This window comes from Helicoverpa zea, chromosome 27 (genome assembly GCF_022581195.2).
Source record: "Helicoverpa zea isolate HzStark_Cry1AcR chromosome 27, ilHelZeax1.1, whole genome shotgun sequence".
Taxonomy (NCBI): Eukaryota; Metazoa; Arthropoda; class Insecta; order Lepidoptera; family Noctuidae; genus Helicoverpa; species Helicoverpa zea.
The window spans coordinates 2,310,873-2,325,959 of NC_061478.1; the positions used below are offsets into that span (position 1 = coordinate 2,310,873).

General features: G+C 37.0%; 1 protein-coding gene across 8 annotated transcripts in view; it reads left to right on the forward strand.

Moving 5' to 3' along the window:
- LOC124643497 (WD repeat-containing protein 7) overlaps positions 1 to 15,087 on the forward strand; it is a 130,718-nt gene that overhangs the window by 10,056 nt on the left and 105,575 nt on the right. For all 8 annotated transcript variants that reach the window (XM_047182494.1, XM_047182492.1, XM_047182490.1 and 5 more), the window contains 8 exons: positions 1,562 to 1,652; positions 2,118 to 2,265; positions 3,200 to 3,301; positions 5,016 to 5,156; positions 5,567 to 5,645; positions 6,177 to 6,318; positions 6,636 to 6,693; positions 6,906 to 7,067. In XM_047182494.1, coding sequence (XP_047038450.1) covers positions 1,562 to 1,652; positions 2,118 to 2,265; positions 3,200 to 3,301; positions 5,016 to 5,156; positions 5,567 to 5,645; positions 6,177 to 6,318; positions 6,636 to 6,693; positions 6,906 to 7,067 — 923 coding nt within the window. The remainder of the gene's footprint in view (positions 1 to 1,561; positions 1,653 to 2,117; positions 2,266 to 3,199; positions 3,302 to 5,015; positions 5,157 to 5,566; positions 5,646 to 6,176; positions 6,319 to 6,635; positions 6,694 to 6,905; positions 7,068 to 15,087) is intronic.

The following is a 15,087-nucleotide window of genomic DNA, read 5'->3' on the forward strand; positions in this document are numbered from 1 at the left end:
TGGTACAAACAAACAATAAATAATTATTAATAGAAGTAGAAGCATAGGGGATGTTTTGTTCTTAACCATGTATCCAAAAAATCTATAGCTTCTTATATTTATAGCCTTCAGTATCACAATACCTTAGGCCTTAGCGAGTCTTTGAAATATTTTAAGTTTTTTTTTTAGATAGATAAAAAAATAATGTTATACATAATTAAAGCGTATTATATTAATTTGCCTTTGCACTATCATATATATCCATCGTTTTTGGTTAAGTTTATAATTATTATTTGAATGTATTTTCAAGAAAATTAGGTGCGTAGTACCCGCCACCGGCTTTTAATTGAAAAATATGTAAAAAAGAAAAATATTATTTGTCAGTAATACATAGTAAATTATGTATCTAAGCTTTTAGCTTAGAAAATTCCGAAATTATTGGCGTTTGTATATAAACCAAAGTATTCTTTGTTAATGAAAGTATTGTGGTTTATTTTTTAATTGATAAATTGGTTGTAATTTTTTTTATTTCCATTTTTTGTGTTTGGTGAAGAATGTGCCCCCTTTTTCAAATCCTTTTGTGATATTAGGTACCATGTGATAGTTGTAAAAATAAAGTAAAATTATTTAATACGTTGTCGTATTGTTAAAAATAGCTATTCCATCGCGAATTCTCTGGACTCATCATCATCCTCCGAGCCTTTTTCCCCAACTATGTTGGGGTCGGCGTCCAGTCTAACCGGATTCAGCTGAGTACCAGTGCTTTACAAGAAGCGACTGCCTATCTGACCTCCTCAGCCCAGTTACCCGGGCAACCCAATACCCCTTGGTAGGACTGGTGTATTCTCTGGACTATCTATACATATATATACAAGCTGTCGATTTGCATCCGTGCCATAGTCAAGGACGTAATTATGCTTATGATTCTCGACCCAAATCAATAAGTAAATTGGTACGTAACTTTAAAAAATTTTTTTTTTCGGAATTCCGTCAATGTCATCTAGCCGTATTTGAACTTGACGCGTGTGTTACTGGCCTTAAAACCGTGCTGCGCCCTCACACAAACGCAAACACAAAGCATACGCAACGATTATTCATAATTTTCGGATTACTTCTGAAATACTACGACATTACAATGACAAAAAAACATTACCCTCCTTCTTTGGCAGTCGGGTAAAAAGCAGTGCATATTAGCTATTTCCCGTCCACTGTAATTCCAATCGATTATTTACGTATTTTATGACCTCCTCCTGAAGTATGGCACAAATGCAAATCAACACCTTGTATATGGACTATCTACTATTGTAGACTATCTGCGTACCAAATTTAATTAAAATCGGCTTAGTTTTTCCTGAAAGCCGGACAGACAGAGTTATTCTCGTTTAGAATATCAGTTGAAACAATTCAAATGTAGCTGTACCTATTAATGAAGATATTACAACTAAGTAAAAATCGTTAATAATTCCCATGGTATCTAATATCATTAAATCCCCTTATTTCAAATATTTTTCCCCCTTTACTCCAAATTATTTAGTGGTGCTAAATAATCTTTTAACTAAATAATTTAAATGATATATTATAGCTCGGTTCCCGATCACAAGGGATTTCACGGCCCAACCGTGGATCATGATAGTCCAGTACTGTTTGGCATTCTTGCTCATCCGGATAATAAGGTATAGTAAAAGTTTATAAAAATTTCCATTCATCATCATCCCTTCATTATCATCATCACTATTCCTTCATCATCAGTATCACCACCCTTTTATCATCATCATCATTTTATTGTCCCACTGCTGAGCAAAGGCTTCTTCTCATAGTCAAAAGGAATGTGATTTCAGTTTTTAGCGTCCAGGTTTCCTAAAGATGTTTTCTTTCACTTTTACTCAGTCTTTGGTGTCCAAGATATACTTACGAAGTTCTAATAACTTGAAAACTAAATGGGGGTGGTCCAGTCATTCTCGAGTTGTTAAGGGACTTGTGAGCACAGTTCCACCTGTGTCCCGAGAGAATTACTTCCCCAGCTTGATAAAAAAAGCCTAATCTGTACTTAAATGTTTACTTTATTTATTTTGGAGTCCTTCAGTCTGGCAGAGTTATTTTCACACCTTTTATAAGAAAGTATGTATTTTTATCCACAGCTCCTATCCTGTCCCCCCGCCATGCGTTTCGTGATAACATCAGTGGGCGGCAAGCAACGTCGGCTGCTGCTCCGCGGCGACTCCGCCGGCGTGGTCTCCGCCTGGAGTGTAGATGATGCCGCCATGCCCACTCCTCATCATACTCCTTGTGAGTATAGGTAGTCAAATAAGCAGTTAATTAGACAGTCAAATGGGAAGTCAAGGAAATAAGTGCGCCGTGCGTCGCTGCCGACCGCGGTCGTTCCGATGTGAATCGGGCCTAAGTGTATCTCGTCAAACTTAACGGCGGCTCGTTACTAACTTCTGAACACAAGTATGGACCCACACATACTATACTCGTACTGCCACCCATTTTTCTAGTTTAAACTCAAAAATGATTTATCAGTGTATAGACAGTCATTTAAAATTGAGAAGCCCGAAAATCTGACAAACATCTTAGAAAGGGGTATTGGGTCACTCGAGTAACTGGGTTGAGTAGGTCATATAGGCAGTCACTCCATGTACAACACAGGTACTCAGCCGCATACATTTAGACTAGAAGCCGACCCTACTTTAGTTGGGAAAAGTCTACGCAGATGTATAGAGTCAGTCCCCTGTGTCTCAATCCCTCTGCTTACAACCAGGGGACTGTTTTGACTGTCTGCGCTAAGTATTGCTAGATTTATGAAGAATATGAAAAAGCAGAACCCACCAGTCGGGAAAAGGCTCGGGATACGATCAAGCCCCTGGTCAATTTTTTACTGAATTATTCTTATTTTGTTTTTTAAGTTTAATGTGCTTTTATTTTTTACTAGCTTCCGCCCTCGCCTTCGCCCGCGTCGGTTCGGTTATATCGCGTTTTCAAGAGAATTCTTCAAAAGTCCGGGATAAAACTATCCTATGTTCTTTCTCAAGGTCAAATCTTTCTCTGTACCAAATTTTATTTAAATCAGTTGAGTGGGTTTGAACGTGAAAGCGTAACAGACAGACAGAGTTACTTTCGCATTTATAATATTAGTAGGGATTCTAATTTAGATCTTAATTAAGAACTTTTAAAACTATTTAAAAACTGAATGATTTTAATAATGTTTTGATCTTTTCAGCACACGCGCCTATTGTGATGACGAGTCTGGATATAGCGTGGGAAGATATGAATCCCAGTCCCGTTGGTATATTGGACCAGTTGAATCATCCGGAAGAACAAGGTTTGTACAGATTTTATTTTATTTTATTCAGAAAGAAACTCCAACAAAACAAATTATAAAAAGTTATTTAAAGATTTGTGCACCTTCAGTTGCAGGAAAATACATCATGCATTCATCATCATTTTAAACATAGTTAGAATTATATTAATTAAAGTAATTATACACAATAAAATGTAAATCAAAGTAAAATTAAATTAAACAACACAGATATGTGGGTTGAAGTTTATTCAAGATGCCACTATTGTGAGAAAAAATATAGGCTAGCAAAAATGATTTTAATTCAAATTTATTAAAAGTAAAAAGAAAACGTTTTTGAAACCAAGCTCTAACCAAACATTGAAAAACGTAAAAAAAACTGTTAACAAAATCTATTCCTAAAAAAACTAAACGGGGGTTGAAGTTCATAAAGTGTATATAAGGAAATACATAGGGGATTGCATAGAGTGTACATAAGGAAATATATAGGGAAGTACATAGAGTGTACATAAGGAAATACATAGTGGAGTACATAGAATGTACATAAGGAAAAACATAGGGAGTACATAGAGTGTACATAAGGAAATATATAGGGGATTGCATAGAGTGTACATAAGGAAATATATAGGGAAGTACATAGAGTGTACATAAGGAAATACATAGTGGAGTACATAGAGTGTACATAAAGAAATACATAGGGAGTATATAGAGTGTACATAAGGAAATACATAGGGAAGTACATAGAGTGTACATAAGGAAATACATAGGGAGTATATAGAGTGTACATAAGGAAATACATAGGGAAGTACATAGAGTGTACATAAGGAAAAACAGGGAGTACGTAGAGTGTACATAAGGAAATACATAGTGGAGTACATAGAGTGTACATAAGGAAATATATAGGGAAGTACATAGAGTGTACATAAGGAAATACATAGTGGAGTACATAGAGTGTACATAAGGAAATATATAGGGAAGTACATAGAGTGTACATAAGGAAATACATAGGGGAGTACATAGAGTGTACATAAGGAAATACATAGGGGAGTACATAGAGTGTACATAAGGAAAAACAGGGAGTACGTAGAGTGTACATAAGGAAATATATAGTGGAGTACATAGAGTGTACATAAGGAAATACATAGTGGAGTACATAAGGAAATATATAGGGGAGTACATAGAGTGTACATAAGGAAATACATAGTGAAGTACATAGGGGATTTCATAGAGTGTACATAAGGAACACACATTACAGTATAATTAAATACATACGTCACAAGTATGGATGTCGTGTGCATGGAAGTTCTGTTTACAAGTGAGATAGTGAGAGAGAGCCCACTTACGATGAAAACAAGTTGTACGCGGACGAATTCGCGGGCGACCGCTAGTAAAACTATAAACTTGTATAAATATATATTGTACTAGCTGAACCCGCGAACTTCGTATCGTTTAAACCTTCCCTGGACCTCTACAAACATTTTAAAATTAAAAAAAGCCAAATCGGCCCAGCCGTTCTCGAGTTTTAGTCAGACTAACGAACAGCAATTCATTTTTATATATATTTTGTATATTTGATTTACAGACACCAGTCTATCCAAGGGGGGTCAGATAGGGTAGTCGCTCCTTGTAAAGCGCTGGTACTCAGCTGCATGCGGTTAGACTGGAAGCCGACCCCAACATAGTTGGGAAAAAAGGCTCAGAGGATGGATGAAATGTATTTTGTATATTTGATTTTCAGAAATAAAACTAACAGCCTCCATATACCTTCTGGCTGCTAATCGTCTGGTGGTGGGCAGAGAAGACGGGTCTATTGTCATAGTGAACGCGACACATACGGTGCAGCTGCAACTATTGCACGGAAATCATCAGCAGCTTGATGGTGAGTTATTTTGCTTAGAAGAAAATAAGTACATAAGTAAATATATTATCCAAATTGCATGGCAGTTGGCACTTAAGCGGACCTGTGAGATTGCTCGGGCGAGTGACCGCGGCCCTGGTACACAAAGGTCTTCAGTAGGAACATGGTGGGGTTTAGTCAGTAAGACTCTGATACTCCACGCTGCACCCGCAGAGGGAGACCCCTCTCGTCTCACTGATGTTTGATTCCCAGGTATTACATGCCTTTGAGCAGCTCATTCTGTATCTTTTCCTTATGAGAAGAGTTCTTTTTTTCGAGATACAAATACAGTGTTTTTTTAACGTATGTAAATCTTACTTTCCTGGCTTGGTATTTCGGTATATCTTAACGTTGTACATAAAATAATTTGAATTTAAAATGGTTTGTTTTAGACTGGCCTCCCCACCAGTTGTTGCTCGGTCACATTGGGCGAGTCAACTGCTTGCTGTACCCACATCATGTGCACCAAAGGTATGTCATAACAATATTGGTTTTGATCCCTATTCGTAGAATAATAAGGCTTAAAATCGACTACAAGAACTTCTTTAAAATTTAAATAAGTACCGGTAGCTTGAAAGTAAAGCGAAAATTAAGGTAAATGTAATACGAGGCCCTAAAATTTTACTTCGGAGTATTGCTTCAGTATTTACCTTTAAAGATATTACTTTGAACTTAACTATGACGTAAAGGACCTAGTATTATTTTATTTTACCTTTTACAAAGGTTGAAGATATTTAGTTCTTACAAACACGGGTTTTAGTCGGTAAAAGTTTGATACTTTGGTCATTAGGTGATTTCTCATCCCAATAGTTACTGTCGCATCACTTTTGTCGGTTGAGAGAAGAGTCGTTTAAATTACCTACTTATGCCTTTTCTCAGACTATTTGTGTACCCAATTCCTTCTAAACATCGGTTCATTAATTTTTGTATGAAGCCGAGTAGACAAAATTACTTTCGCCTTCAATATATTAGTTACCATAAAAATCATAATTTCTCCCACAGATACGACAAATCCCACCTGGTATCAGGCGGCATAGACTTCGCAGTGTGTCTATGGGATCTATTCAGCGGGGCGCTGTTACATAGATTCTGCGTGCACGCGGGAGAGATCACACAGTTGATCGTACCGCCTCATAATTGTAGTGTGAGTATAAATTAAAATTTAACAGCTGCCTAGCCTAAATGATGATGACAATGTCTTGCAATATTAATATGAGCAACTACTTATGAAAGAATCGATGTAGATTTTTTTCTGGGAAAACTACCTAAGCCACTAGAGAATGAAGATAAAAACAAACCCGGATGATACTCGTCTTCTAACATACAGAATTTAAACGCTAACTAGGCATTAAAATCTCTCCCCTGACACTTATTTCAACATTGTTGGGGTGACACCAAAAATCCATATAAAACTGACGATCATTCTTTAATTTATATTATCTGTTTGTTTTATTGTTGCAGCCTCGAATTCAGAAGTGTATCTGCTCAGTGGCATCAGATCACAGCGTTACGTTACTCAGTAAGTTTTATTTCATTAACTTTCTTTGTAACGAATTTTGATTATATTCCGATACCTAATGAAAACTTCCTTTCTCTCCCACTAGGGTTATTACACTAAATGTTTTTTCTAAAATTGTCATGCTTGGCTATGATATAATAGTGGCCAATGACATTTATTTGAGCAAAGTACCGCCTGATTCCATAATTTATCATTTCTTATTCTCTCACCAGGTTTAACAGAACGCAAATGTGTAACCCTGGCTTCTCGCCACCTCTTCCCCGTGGTAGCCATCAAGTGGAGACCAGCAGACGACTTCATGGTGGTCGGGTGTAGTGACGGCACGGTGTTCGTGTGGCAGATGGAGACGGGGCACGTGGATAGAGTGCTGCATGGTAAGTAGATATATAAAGAGAAAACAACAAAGCCACAATTTCAAAGAAAACATAACTTGGATGGCGCTACCGTCATGCAAACATTGAGCTCCGTTAAATTTATTCACAAAAAATAGTTACAATTCGAATTCGACAACTATTTGCGTACTAATACAACCCAGAAAGTGATACATATCTGTGAAAGTGTTATCTAAACTTTAAAACAACAGTGGACAAAGTTACTTAAGTTTTTTACTGTATGGACCACAGACTTAGTGATCAGTGACACAATAATTGTGAGTTTGGACAAATTCATCGTAATTTACGGACATAGTGAATAAACTTATGCTCACAGAGATTGTCACTACCCAGTTGTGTGCGTAAAAGTGCAAGTATTGTGAGTAATGCACATTTTACCAGGCCTCTGTCACTCGACGTACTTGCGCGCGATAAATGCCTACCCACGGAGGAGAAAAGACTAGCGGAGATGCCCTAACGAAAAATCTCCTAACAAAGCAGCGCGCCAAAATTCGGGTGAGCGGGGGACGAGGAACGTTACTGTCTCCACCCGTGCTCCACCCTTATACGCCTTTTATGGGAAGCCACCCATTTTTTGTAAATCCATCTAGCGTGGAATAGGATGATTAAAATCTAACCCTAAACTAACATCGACCACTAGTGACATACTCAAAAGTAAAGTAAACACTCAAAATTAATAATTCTTTTAAAATAGTAATTCAATTAGAAAGTTTAAAGAAGCATTCATTTGAAATGAACGAAGAAAAAGAGAGAGATAAAAAAGTTAGAAAATTAATTGTTATATAAGTATTATTTTGTGCAGAGAACTTGCCCCACAACAATTTATTTACTCCTCCAGAAATGAAATAGGTTTCTAGGAACCATTAAACGGAGACTCGATGAAAAATCATTTTTATTCACCACGGGTCTAAAATACCCCCATGGTGTAATTTAAGTATCAACTTATGGCATTGTGTTAGTTCGTCTACTAGCCACTATGGCATCACAAGCACGAAAATTCGTTCTATTTGTTCTAGAACCGTGCTGCGATGACTGTTGTTATTTTCGATGTTGCCACATTACGAAATTCACCAAGAAAAATGGGAATTAAAATTATAGGGACAGTGTTTATCAAATTAGAGTTTTCACAACTGTATCATAACGGCGCATCCACTAAATAAGTAGCAGACTTTATGTGAGTCGGATGTTGCTCTGAGTAAAGGTACATTCAAAAAGTATGTACGGCAAGAGAGATATACCTATGTAAAACATTGCTGATCTATTCTAATATTATAAAGAGGAAAACTTTGTTTGTTTGTTTGGTTGTAATGGATAAACTCAAAAACTACTGGACCGATTTTAAATATTCTTTCACCATTAGAAAGCTATATTATCTGCAAGTAACATAGGCTATATTTTATCCCGGTGCGGGCAGTAGCTCCCACGGTACGCGGGTGAAACCGCGGGAAAACGGCTAGTGATGAATATAAATAAATATACATAGTTAGAGTTATGATTAATTTTAAGATAATTGCAGCTTTTTTAAATAAGACCTTTTTTAAGAATGGGTGATTGCATTTTCGATGTTTGGTAGCACTTAATTTTGTAACGGGTCTCTCTGTCTTGATGAACGCAATTTTACTTCAAATTTACGTAAGTCGACTACTTACCGAAAGATGGTGTTTTTATAATATTCAATTTTCATGATGTTTTGGTTTGTAAATAATCTATAAAAAAACTTGTAGGATGCAAGGAAAAATGAAGCTGCTTTTTAAGGCAAAAATTGGTACCAATAATATACATTGATACAAGATTGATACGAAAATAATACAAATTCACTTAGAGGTTCTAGAAATGCAGCTATTCGACGACAGATGTCTCTAGCAAAAAATATGTTTTAAAGCTAAAATATTACTTACACGTGAAATGTTATCCTATGGTATGTTTGAGTTTGGATCCTGAGCAATTTCTACAATTAATGATAGCGCATTTCATCGTTTTAATCGAGTAACAAATAAAATCTGTTGAAATTGTGGTAAAAATACAACTATGACAAGATGTCAGTTTGATGTAAAGGACGGTATATGGGCGGTGTCCAGCCACGCCTGCCGTGACGTAGTCGTGACGTATTTGACCTACCTGAAGGCGCGTGACCTACCTGCGTTAGGGCATCTCCGCTAGTCTTTTCTCCTTCGTGTGCCTACCGCTCGCTGGGTTACCGGTAGCCCCACGCGGCTCAGGGCTTTCAATAGTCACACGCGCCGCGCGCGTCCAATATTATTATTTTTATTTCGTGGCATATTATGCTGTTGGTTTTTATTAGGTTTTTTAAGCACAAACTGATGGATTATTTTGAGTTGTGTTGGTTTATATGCGACTATTGTAAGATTTAGAAACATTTTATATGTATGAACTTATCTAGTAATTCTATTTTTTTTTTTTAATAAATTAATACTTATCTACTTTATGATTTTAACAACAGAGATCATTAGGTACTTATTTTACTTTAGATACCTACTTAGTTATATGAACTGTATTGTGAGTTTTGTAGCTCAAAACACATCTCGAGTGTAAGTAGGTATAGTTCTGGTCCAACTTAATGACGGCTCGGAACATTACGCGTGTCGCTACGCAGAAACCAATTTTAGGTATGTATCAACACTCGACGGAGTTGTACCATATGGGGTATGGCACTTGTGCTCGAAAAATAGTTGGAAACCGCCTTTGATTTTGACGAAAGCTTTACTTAAGCACTTACCTATGCTTACGTATTAGGTAATATTTAGTAATATGTACCCATACTCCATTTTAGTAGGCAATATAATAGTTAACTAAAGAAAAATATTCTTGATATTACTTTTTATTTAAAAACTCAGTTTTAAAAAAGGCTATCTTAAAATAAGCGTAACTTTGTATTCCTACTTAAATATTAATAAATTGTAAGAAGCAACCCTAAGCACGGCCACGGCATGGTTGCGGTCACTGAACTGTGCGCTATCGCATTGGAATAACAATCAAGCGTTCGAGCTTTTAAGACGCCACCGTGATTTTGATAGCCGTTTGCCATGCCAAATTATAGGACTACCCGCTTACCAATGGATCTGAAATTTTGATATAGGTAAATTGATATCTTTATCTAGATTCTGCCAGAACGAAAACACGATACTGATAATTTTACTCGATCATAATTAATTCCGAAAACACGTCTAAAAAAGTACTATTTTTGAAATTACAAGGAAGTTACACTATCTTTATGTTTCAAAATTACTCTAATATATTCTTAACATCAATATTAACGTTCTGTCAAAGTCATTTTTCCATAACTATTACCAAACATTTTTAATTAAAGTTTTAAGATATTGGATTTTTTGAGCGGCAGCGATCATGATAGACGCTACGCAATTCTGAACCTTATGTCCGTGCTCTAGCGATTGATACACAATATGTACGGAGACGAGCCAGTCCGGCGATAGCCCTCGTCGAGGTCGGACCTGCGCATGTTGTCGCTCCGGCCGTAGGTATAATAATTTGTGACGATAACTCAGATTTGCGCGCGGCCCTATGTGTGCGTCGGCTTGTAAATATACAACTTTCGCTCGTGTGACAGTGACGTCGTCCGAGCATGACGTGTTCTTATCGCTTTTTGTTATGGGTACAGTCGTTTACAAAAATGTCTAGTTGTTCACGAAGAAAATGTTTAAGGAGTCAGGTAGCGTTTCAAAAAATGAAACAACATCCAAAGCTTTTTATTATTACATCTTACAGTTTTTCATTATTTTCTCATAAGTTTTTTCAAATTGACATTGACAGTATCTAAGAAATAAATGAGGTGAAATATCTAAGATGAATTAAATACTCCTTACATATTTTCTAGCTCGGGGTACGAGGACAATAAATAAAAGTGTGGACTTGATTTTTCAAGTAGCGATTCAGAATCATTATAAATAAATAAATATTTTTATTGGGTATTAAACAAATCAAAAACTAACTTAATAATTTCAATAGATATTTACACAGATAAATAAACATTAAATTACGAAATAACTGTTTTTCCTTAAACAGCCGTAACCCCTAAATAACTGTATTTGTACCCGACTGTACCTCTTGTCACGCACACAAAGTCACTGTATATGTACAAGGGTTACCCACACATAACCGCGCGCAAGACTGAGTTGAACTTACTATAAGCACTCTGAGAACAAAAAATCTATGGAGACCGTGTTATACTATAAATTCTTTTTTTTTTACATTATATTATTATTTATATTTCAGTTTTAATAAATATGTTTAAAAATGAATTACTTAGCTTCATTACTTCTTTGATACCTTACAGCTTTACTACATACATTTATAGCATACATAACACACAAGATCTGCGACGCTTTTATTCCTTAACCACTTAATTTTTACTAGCTGTTTAACGCGATTTTAGCCGCATTCCCGGGGAACTTCTTCCTGTGCCCGGATAAAATATGGCCTACATTCACTGGGGATAGTGTGAATCTCTAATTGTGAAAGCAAATCAAATCAGTTAAGCAGTTTCAGAGCTTATACAATCCACAGAAACAAACAATCAAATCTTCCCTCTTTATAACATTAGTATAAATTATTTAACACTGGTCAAACGCTTTCATTTGATACCCATATTGAGAGAGCTATAAAAAAACAATGCAATTCAGCATTTTCTGGCGGTGGCTATCTTGGACTTTAAATAATATTATACATGATTCTACATACTAATCAAGCCCTTTCATTTGATATCCATACTGAAGGAATTGTAAAAAAAATATGTTATTCGCCATTTTGTGGCGGCGGCCATCTTGGGCCGATATTCACCAAATAAAGCTAGGAACACTCCCGATTAATTTCATTTCAAACAAAAAAACCTAAATACATATCGATTCATCCGTTCTGGATATACAAACACACATACACGACACACCACACATACATACACACAACCATACGCGTCCAAATTATCATATTACTCTTCATAAAAAGTTTTCATTACAAATAATTTTTGTAAGTACAACAAAAAAAAATCCGATCAAAAAATAAAAAACTTAGGTAAGTTGCGGCTCCCTATCTTCCCTGTTCGGTTCTCTTGACCCCGCGCTGACCTCGGCGTGTGCGATTGGCGCGAAATTCAAATTTTACACATTGAGTGAAGAGTATAGCTTGCGCGACGCGATAGACGCGGAAGTGTAGTGGGCGGAGCTATCTAAAATCAAAAAATCCGCGGTGCGGCCTTAAGGTTCATTTTATAACGCAGCTAGGAATTTGTAGGTAGTTGGGGAACTTGTAGGTGCTTATAACAGTAGGTATGGACTTTTTTGTATGGAGTGATTTATCTGTTACGTAGTAACTATTATATAATCTGTGATTTTACTTTCAAAGCCAGTAAACTTTTCAAACAAATAAAGTAAACAAACAGCAGCTGAGTCACGAAGAGTTAATCCACCAATCAAAACACGTATACACTGACACATATATATTCGTTCGGAAATCACCGCTGGATTTTAATGTTCTTAATGTTTTGGACCCTAGGCTTTTGAGAAGAGCATACATTCTAAAATCGACTAAACTAATAATATAATTTTTTTTTGTCCCAAATTTAATACGTGTGTTTGTTACTCGCTTTGTTATTGAGAAAAGCGCACAACTTAATCTGAATAGAATGCCTCGAACAGTGCGTACTCCGCCAAAAGAATCCAGTGCGAGTAACATCACTCAAGCATCCTCTGAACCTAACATACCTGCTGCTGCACCTGAATCATCAAATGTATGTGTTAGACAGAAACGTCCACGGGTGGATGGCTCACCTGAACCTGAATTTCAATGCCCAAAAACTGAATTGATCGATTGTATTCGTCAAGAAATACGGAGTGTCCTGTCATTGGAAATATCAGCCAATATCAAAAAAAGTATTACTATTGAACTAGGTGATATCAAGTCACTGTTCAATGACCTTAAGCAGTCAGTCGACTTCATGAGTGAAGAGTTCGATAGAATGAAAGCCGAACTCGAAACCTGTAGAAACGGCAATAAAATTCTTCACAAGGAGAACGATTCTCTCAGACATACTATCTCTGAACTGTCATCAAGAGTGAACTTGATTGAACAGCACGCACGCCAACAGAACTTAGAAATCAATGGCATACCAGAAAGCAAAGCAGAAAATCTTGTTAAAACTGTTCAGCAAATTGGCAATGTCATCTCTTGTTCCATCAAAGACGATGACATCCTGTCGGTAGTACGAGTAAGGAAACTAGATCCAGAAAGCAGTAACCCTAGAGCTGTAGTCGTCAAGTTGCGCAGCATGCTCCTGAGGGATACTATTCTAACCTCAGTGATGAACTACAACAAAGCGCACCCCGACAAAAAACTTAACTCGCAACACCTTGGGTACGCCAACTCAATTAAGCCTGTCTTCGTATCCGAACACCTGTCACCCCTAAACAAAAAAATTCATGCGGCTGCCAGAAAAGTCGCGAAAGAAAAAGGATATAAATATGTATGGGTTCGAGATGGCAAGATCTTGATACGGAAGGACGACGGACAACAAGCTAAGCAAATAAAAAGCCTAGAAGCTGTCTCTTTACTATAAAGGGACGAAAATCGCACATAACCCGTGATCTTGCTGTCAGAATTCACCATCTATTATCAGAACTTCAGAGGTCTCAAGACTAAATTAAAGAATCTCCAGCTAGCCGCACTACTTAATAACTATGATGTGATTATTGGAACAGAGACATGGCTTGATGACACCGTGAATGATGGCGAATTATTTGACTCCCGATACATTATTTATCGTAGAGACAGAGCTTCTACTCCTCTTGGTAGTAAAAAAGGAGGGGGTGTACTGATCGCTGTTTCTAAGGCGATAGACTCATCACGGGTGGCAAAATGGGAATCAGATGCTGAAGATCTGTGGGTCAAGCTCAAAACCCGCAGTGGAACTGGCGATCTATACATCTGTGCAGCCTATCTGCCACCACCTGTGCAGCTTGGCCTTCTTGATTCGATCCTGAACAACGTGGAGGCAGTGATGGAATCAGCGCGAGGAGATGTAATAATCGCTGGGGACTTCAACCTCGGTTTCATCGACTGGAGCACGGATAACACACTCTGCAACTCACCGTGTACAATTGCTAGAAACTTTGCGAACAGATTAGGCTACACACTGGTTGATTTTATGTCGTCAAACAGCATTACGCAAATAAACACTGTTAAGAACTGTTACAATAGACCTTTAGACCTTATCTTATGTAACTTCCAGGGTGGATCTGTCAGTGAATGTAAGAATCCAATGTCGCTGGTCGATGTTCATCACCCTCCTCTCGATATCACCATTAAAAATATTTCGCCTGCAATACTAAAAAGTAAGTGTTCTGTCAAATACAACTTCTGGAAGGCCAATTATGTACTTACAAATGAAAGGTTGAGGAGCATCGATTGGGCACGTTTGTTTTCGGGTCTGGCAGATGTGGACCTAATGGTAGACGTATTTTACGAACAATTGAATCGAATAGTGGATGAATGTGTTCCTAAACATAATAGACAAAATAACAAAGGAGATGGCCAAATTTTCATAGAAAAAAAACCCAGAATCGACAGCAATGAAATGGTTACCAATAGGTTCTTTATGATAGACCTTTGATGGTGCCAAAAAATCCAGACTGAAATCCATGGGGTATAGGAGCTATTTCATATTATCGCAAAAATAGGTTATGTTGAATATATGTTGATTTTAAAGATTATTAACATCAAGGGACATAAAAAAGCAAAGTAAACTAACATTATACAAGCCACTAGTAATAACCCCATAGTTTCAGAGTTGGCCTGGTGATTAAAAGGTCTTGTATTTAACCACTCCAGAGACGATTAAGCACCGACCTTACCTACTTGGAGAGGTTTCAGTTACATGCAACCTTCACAACTGGTTATGAAATGTTTTTGGAGAAATTGTCTTTGAAAATCGCGCCATGTGACATTGTCAAATATAACAAATGACTTAGCAATG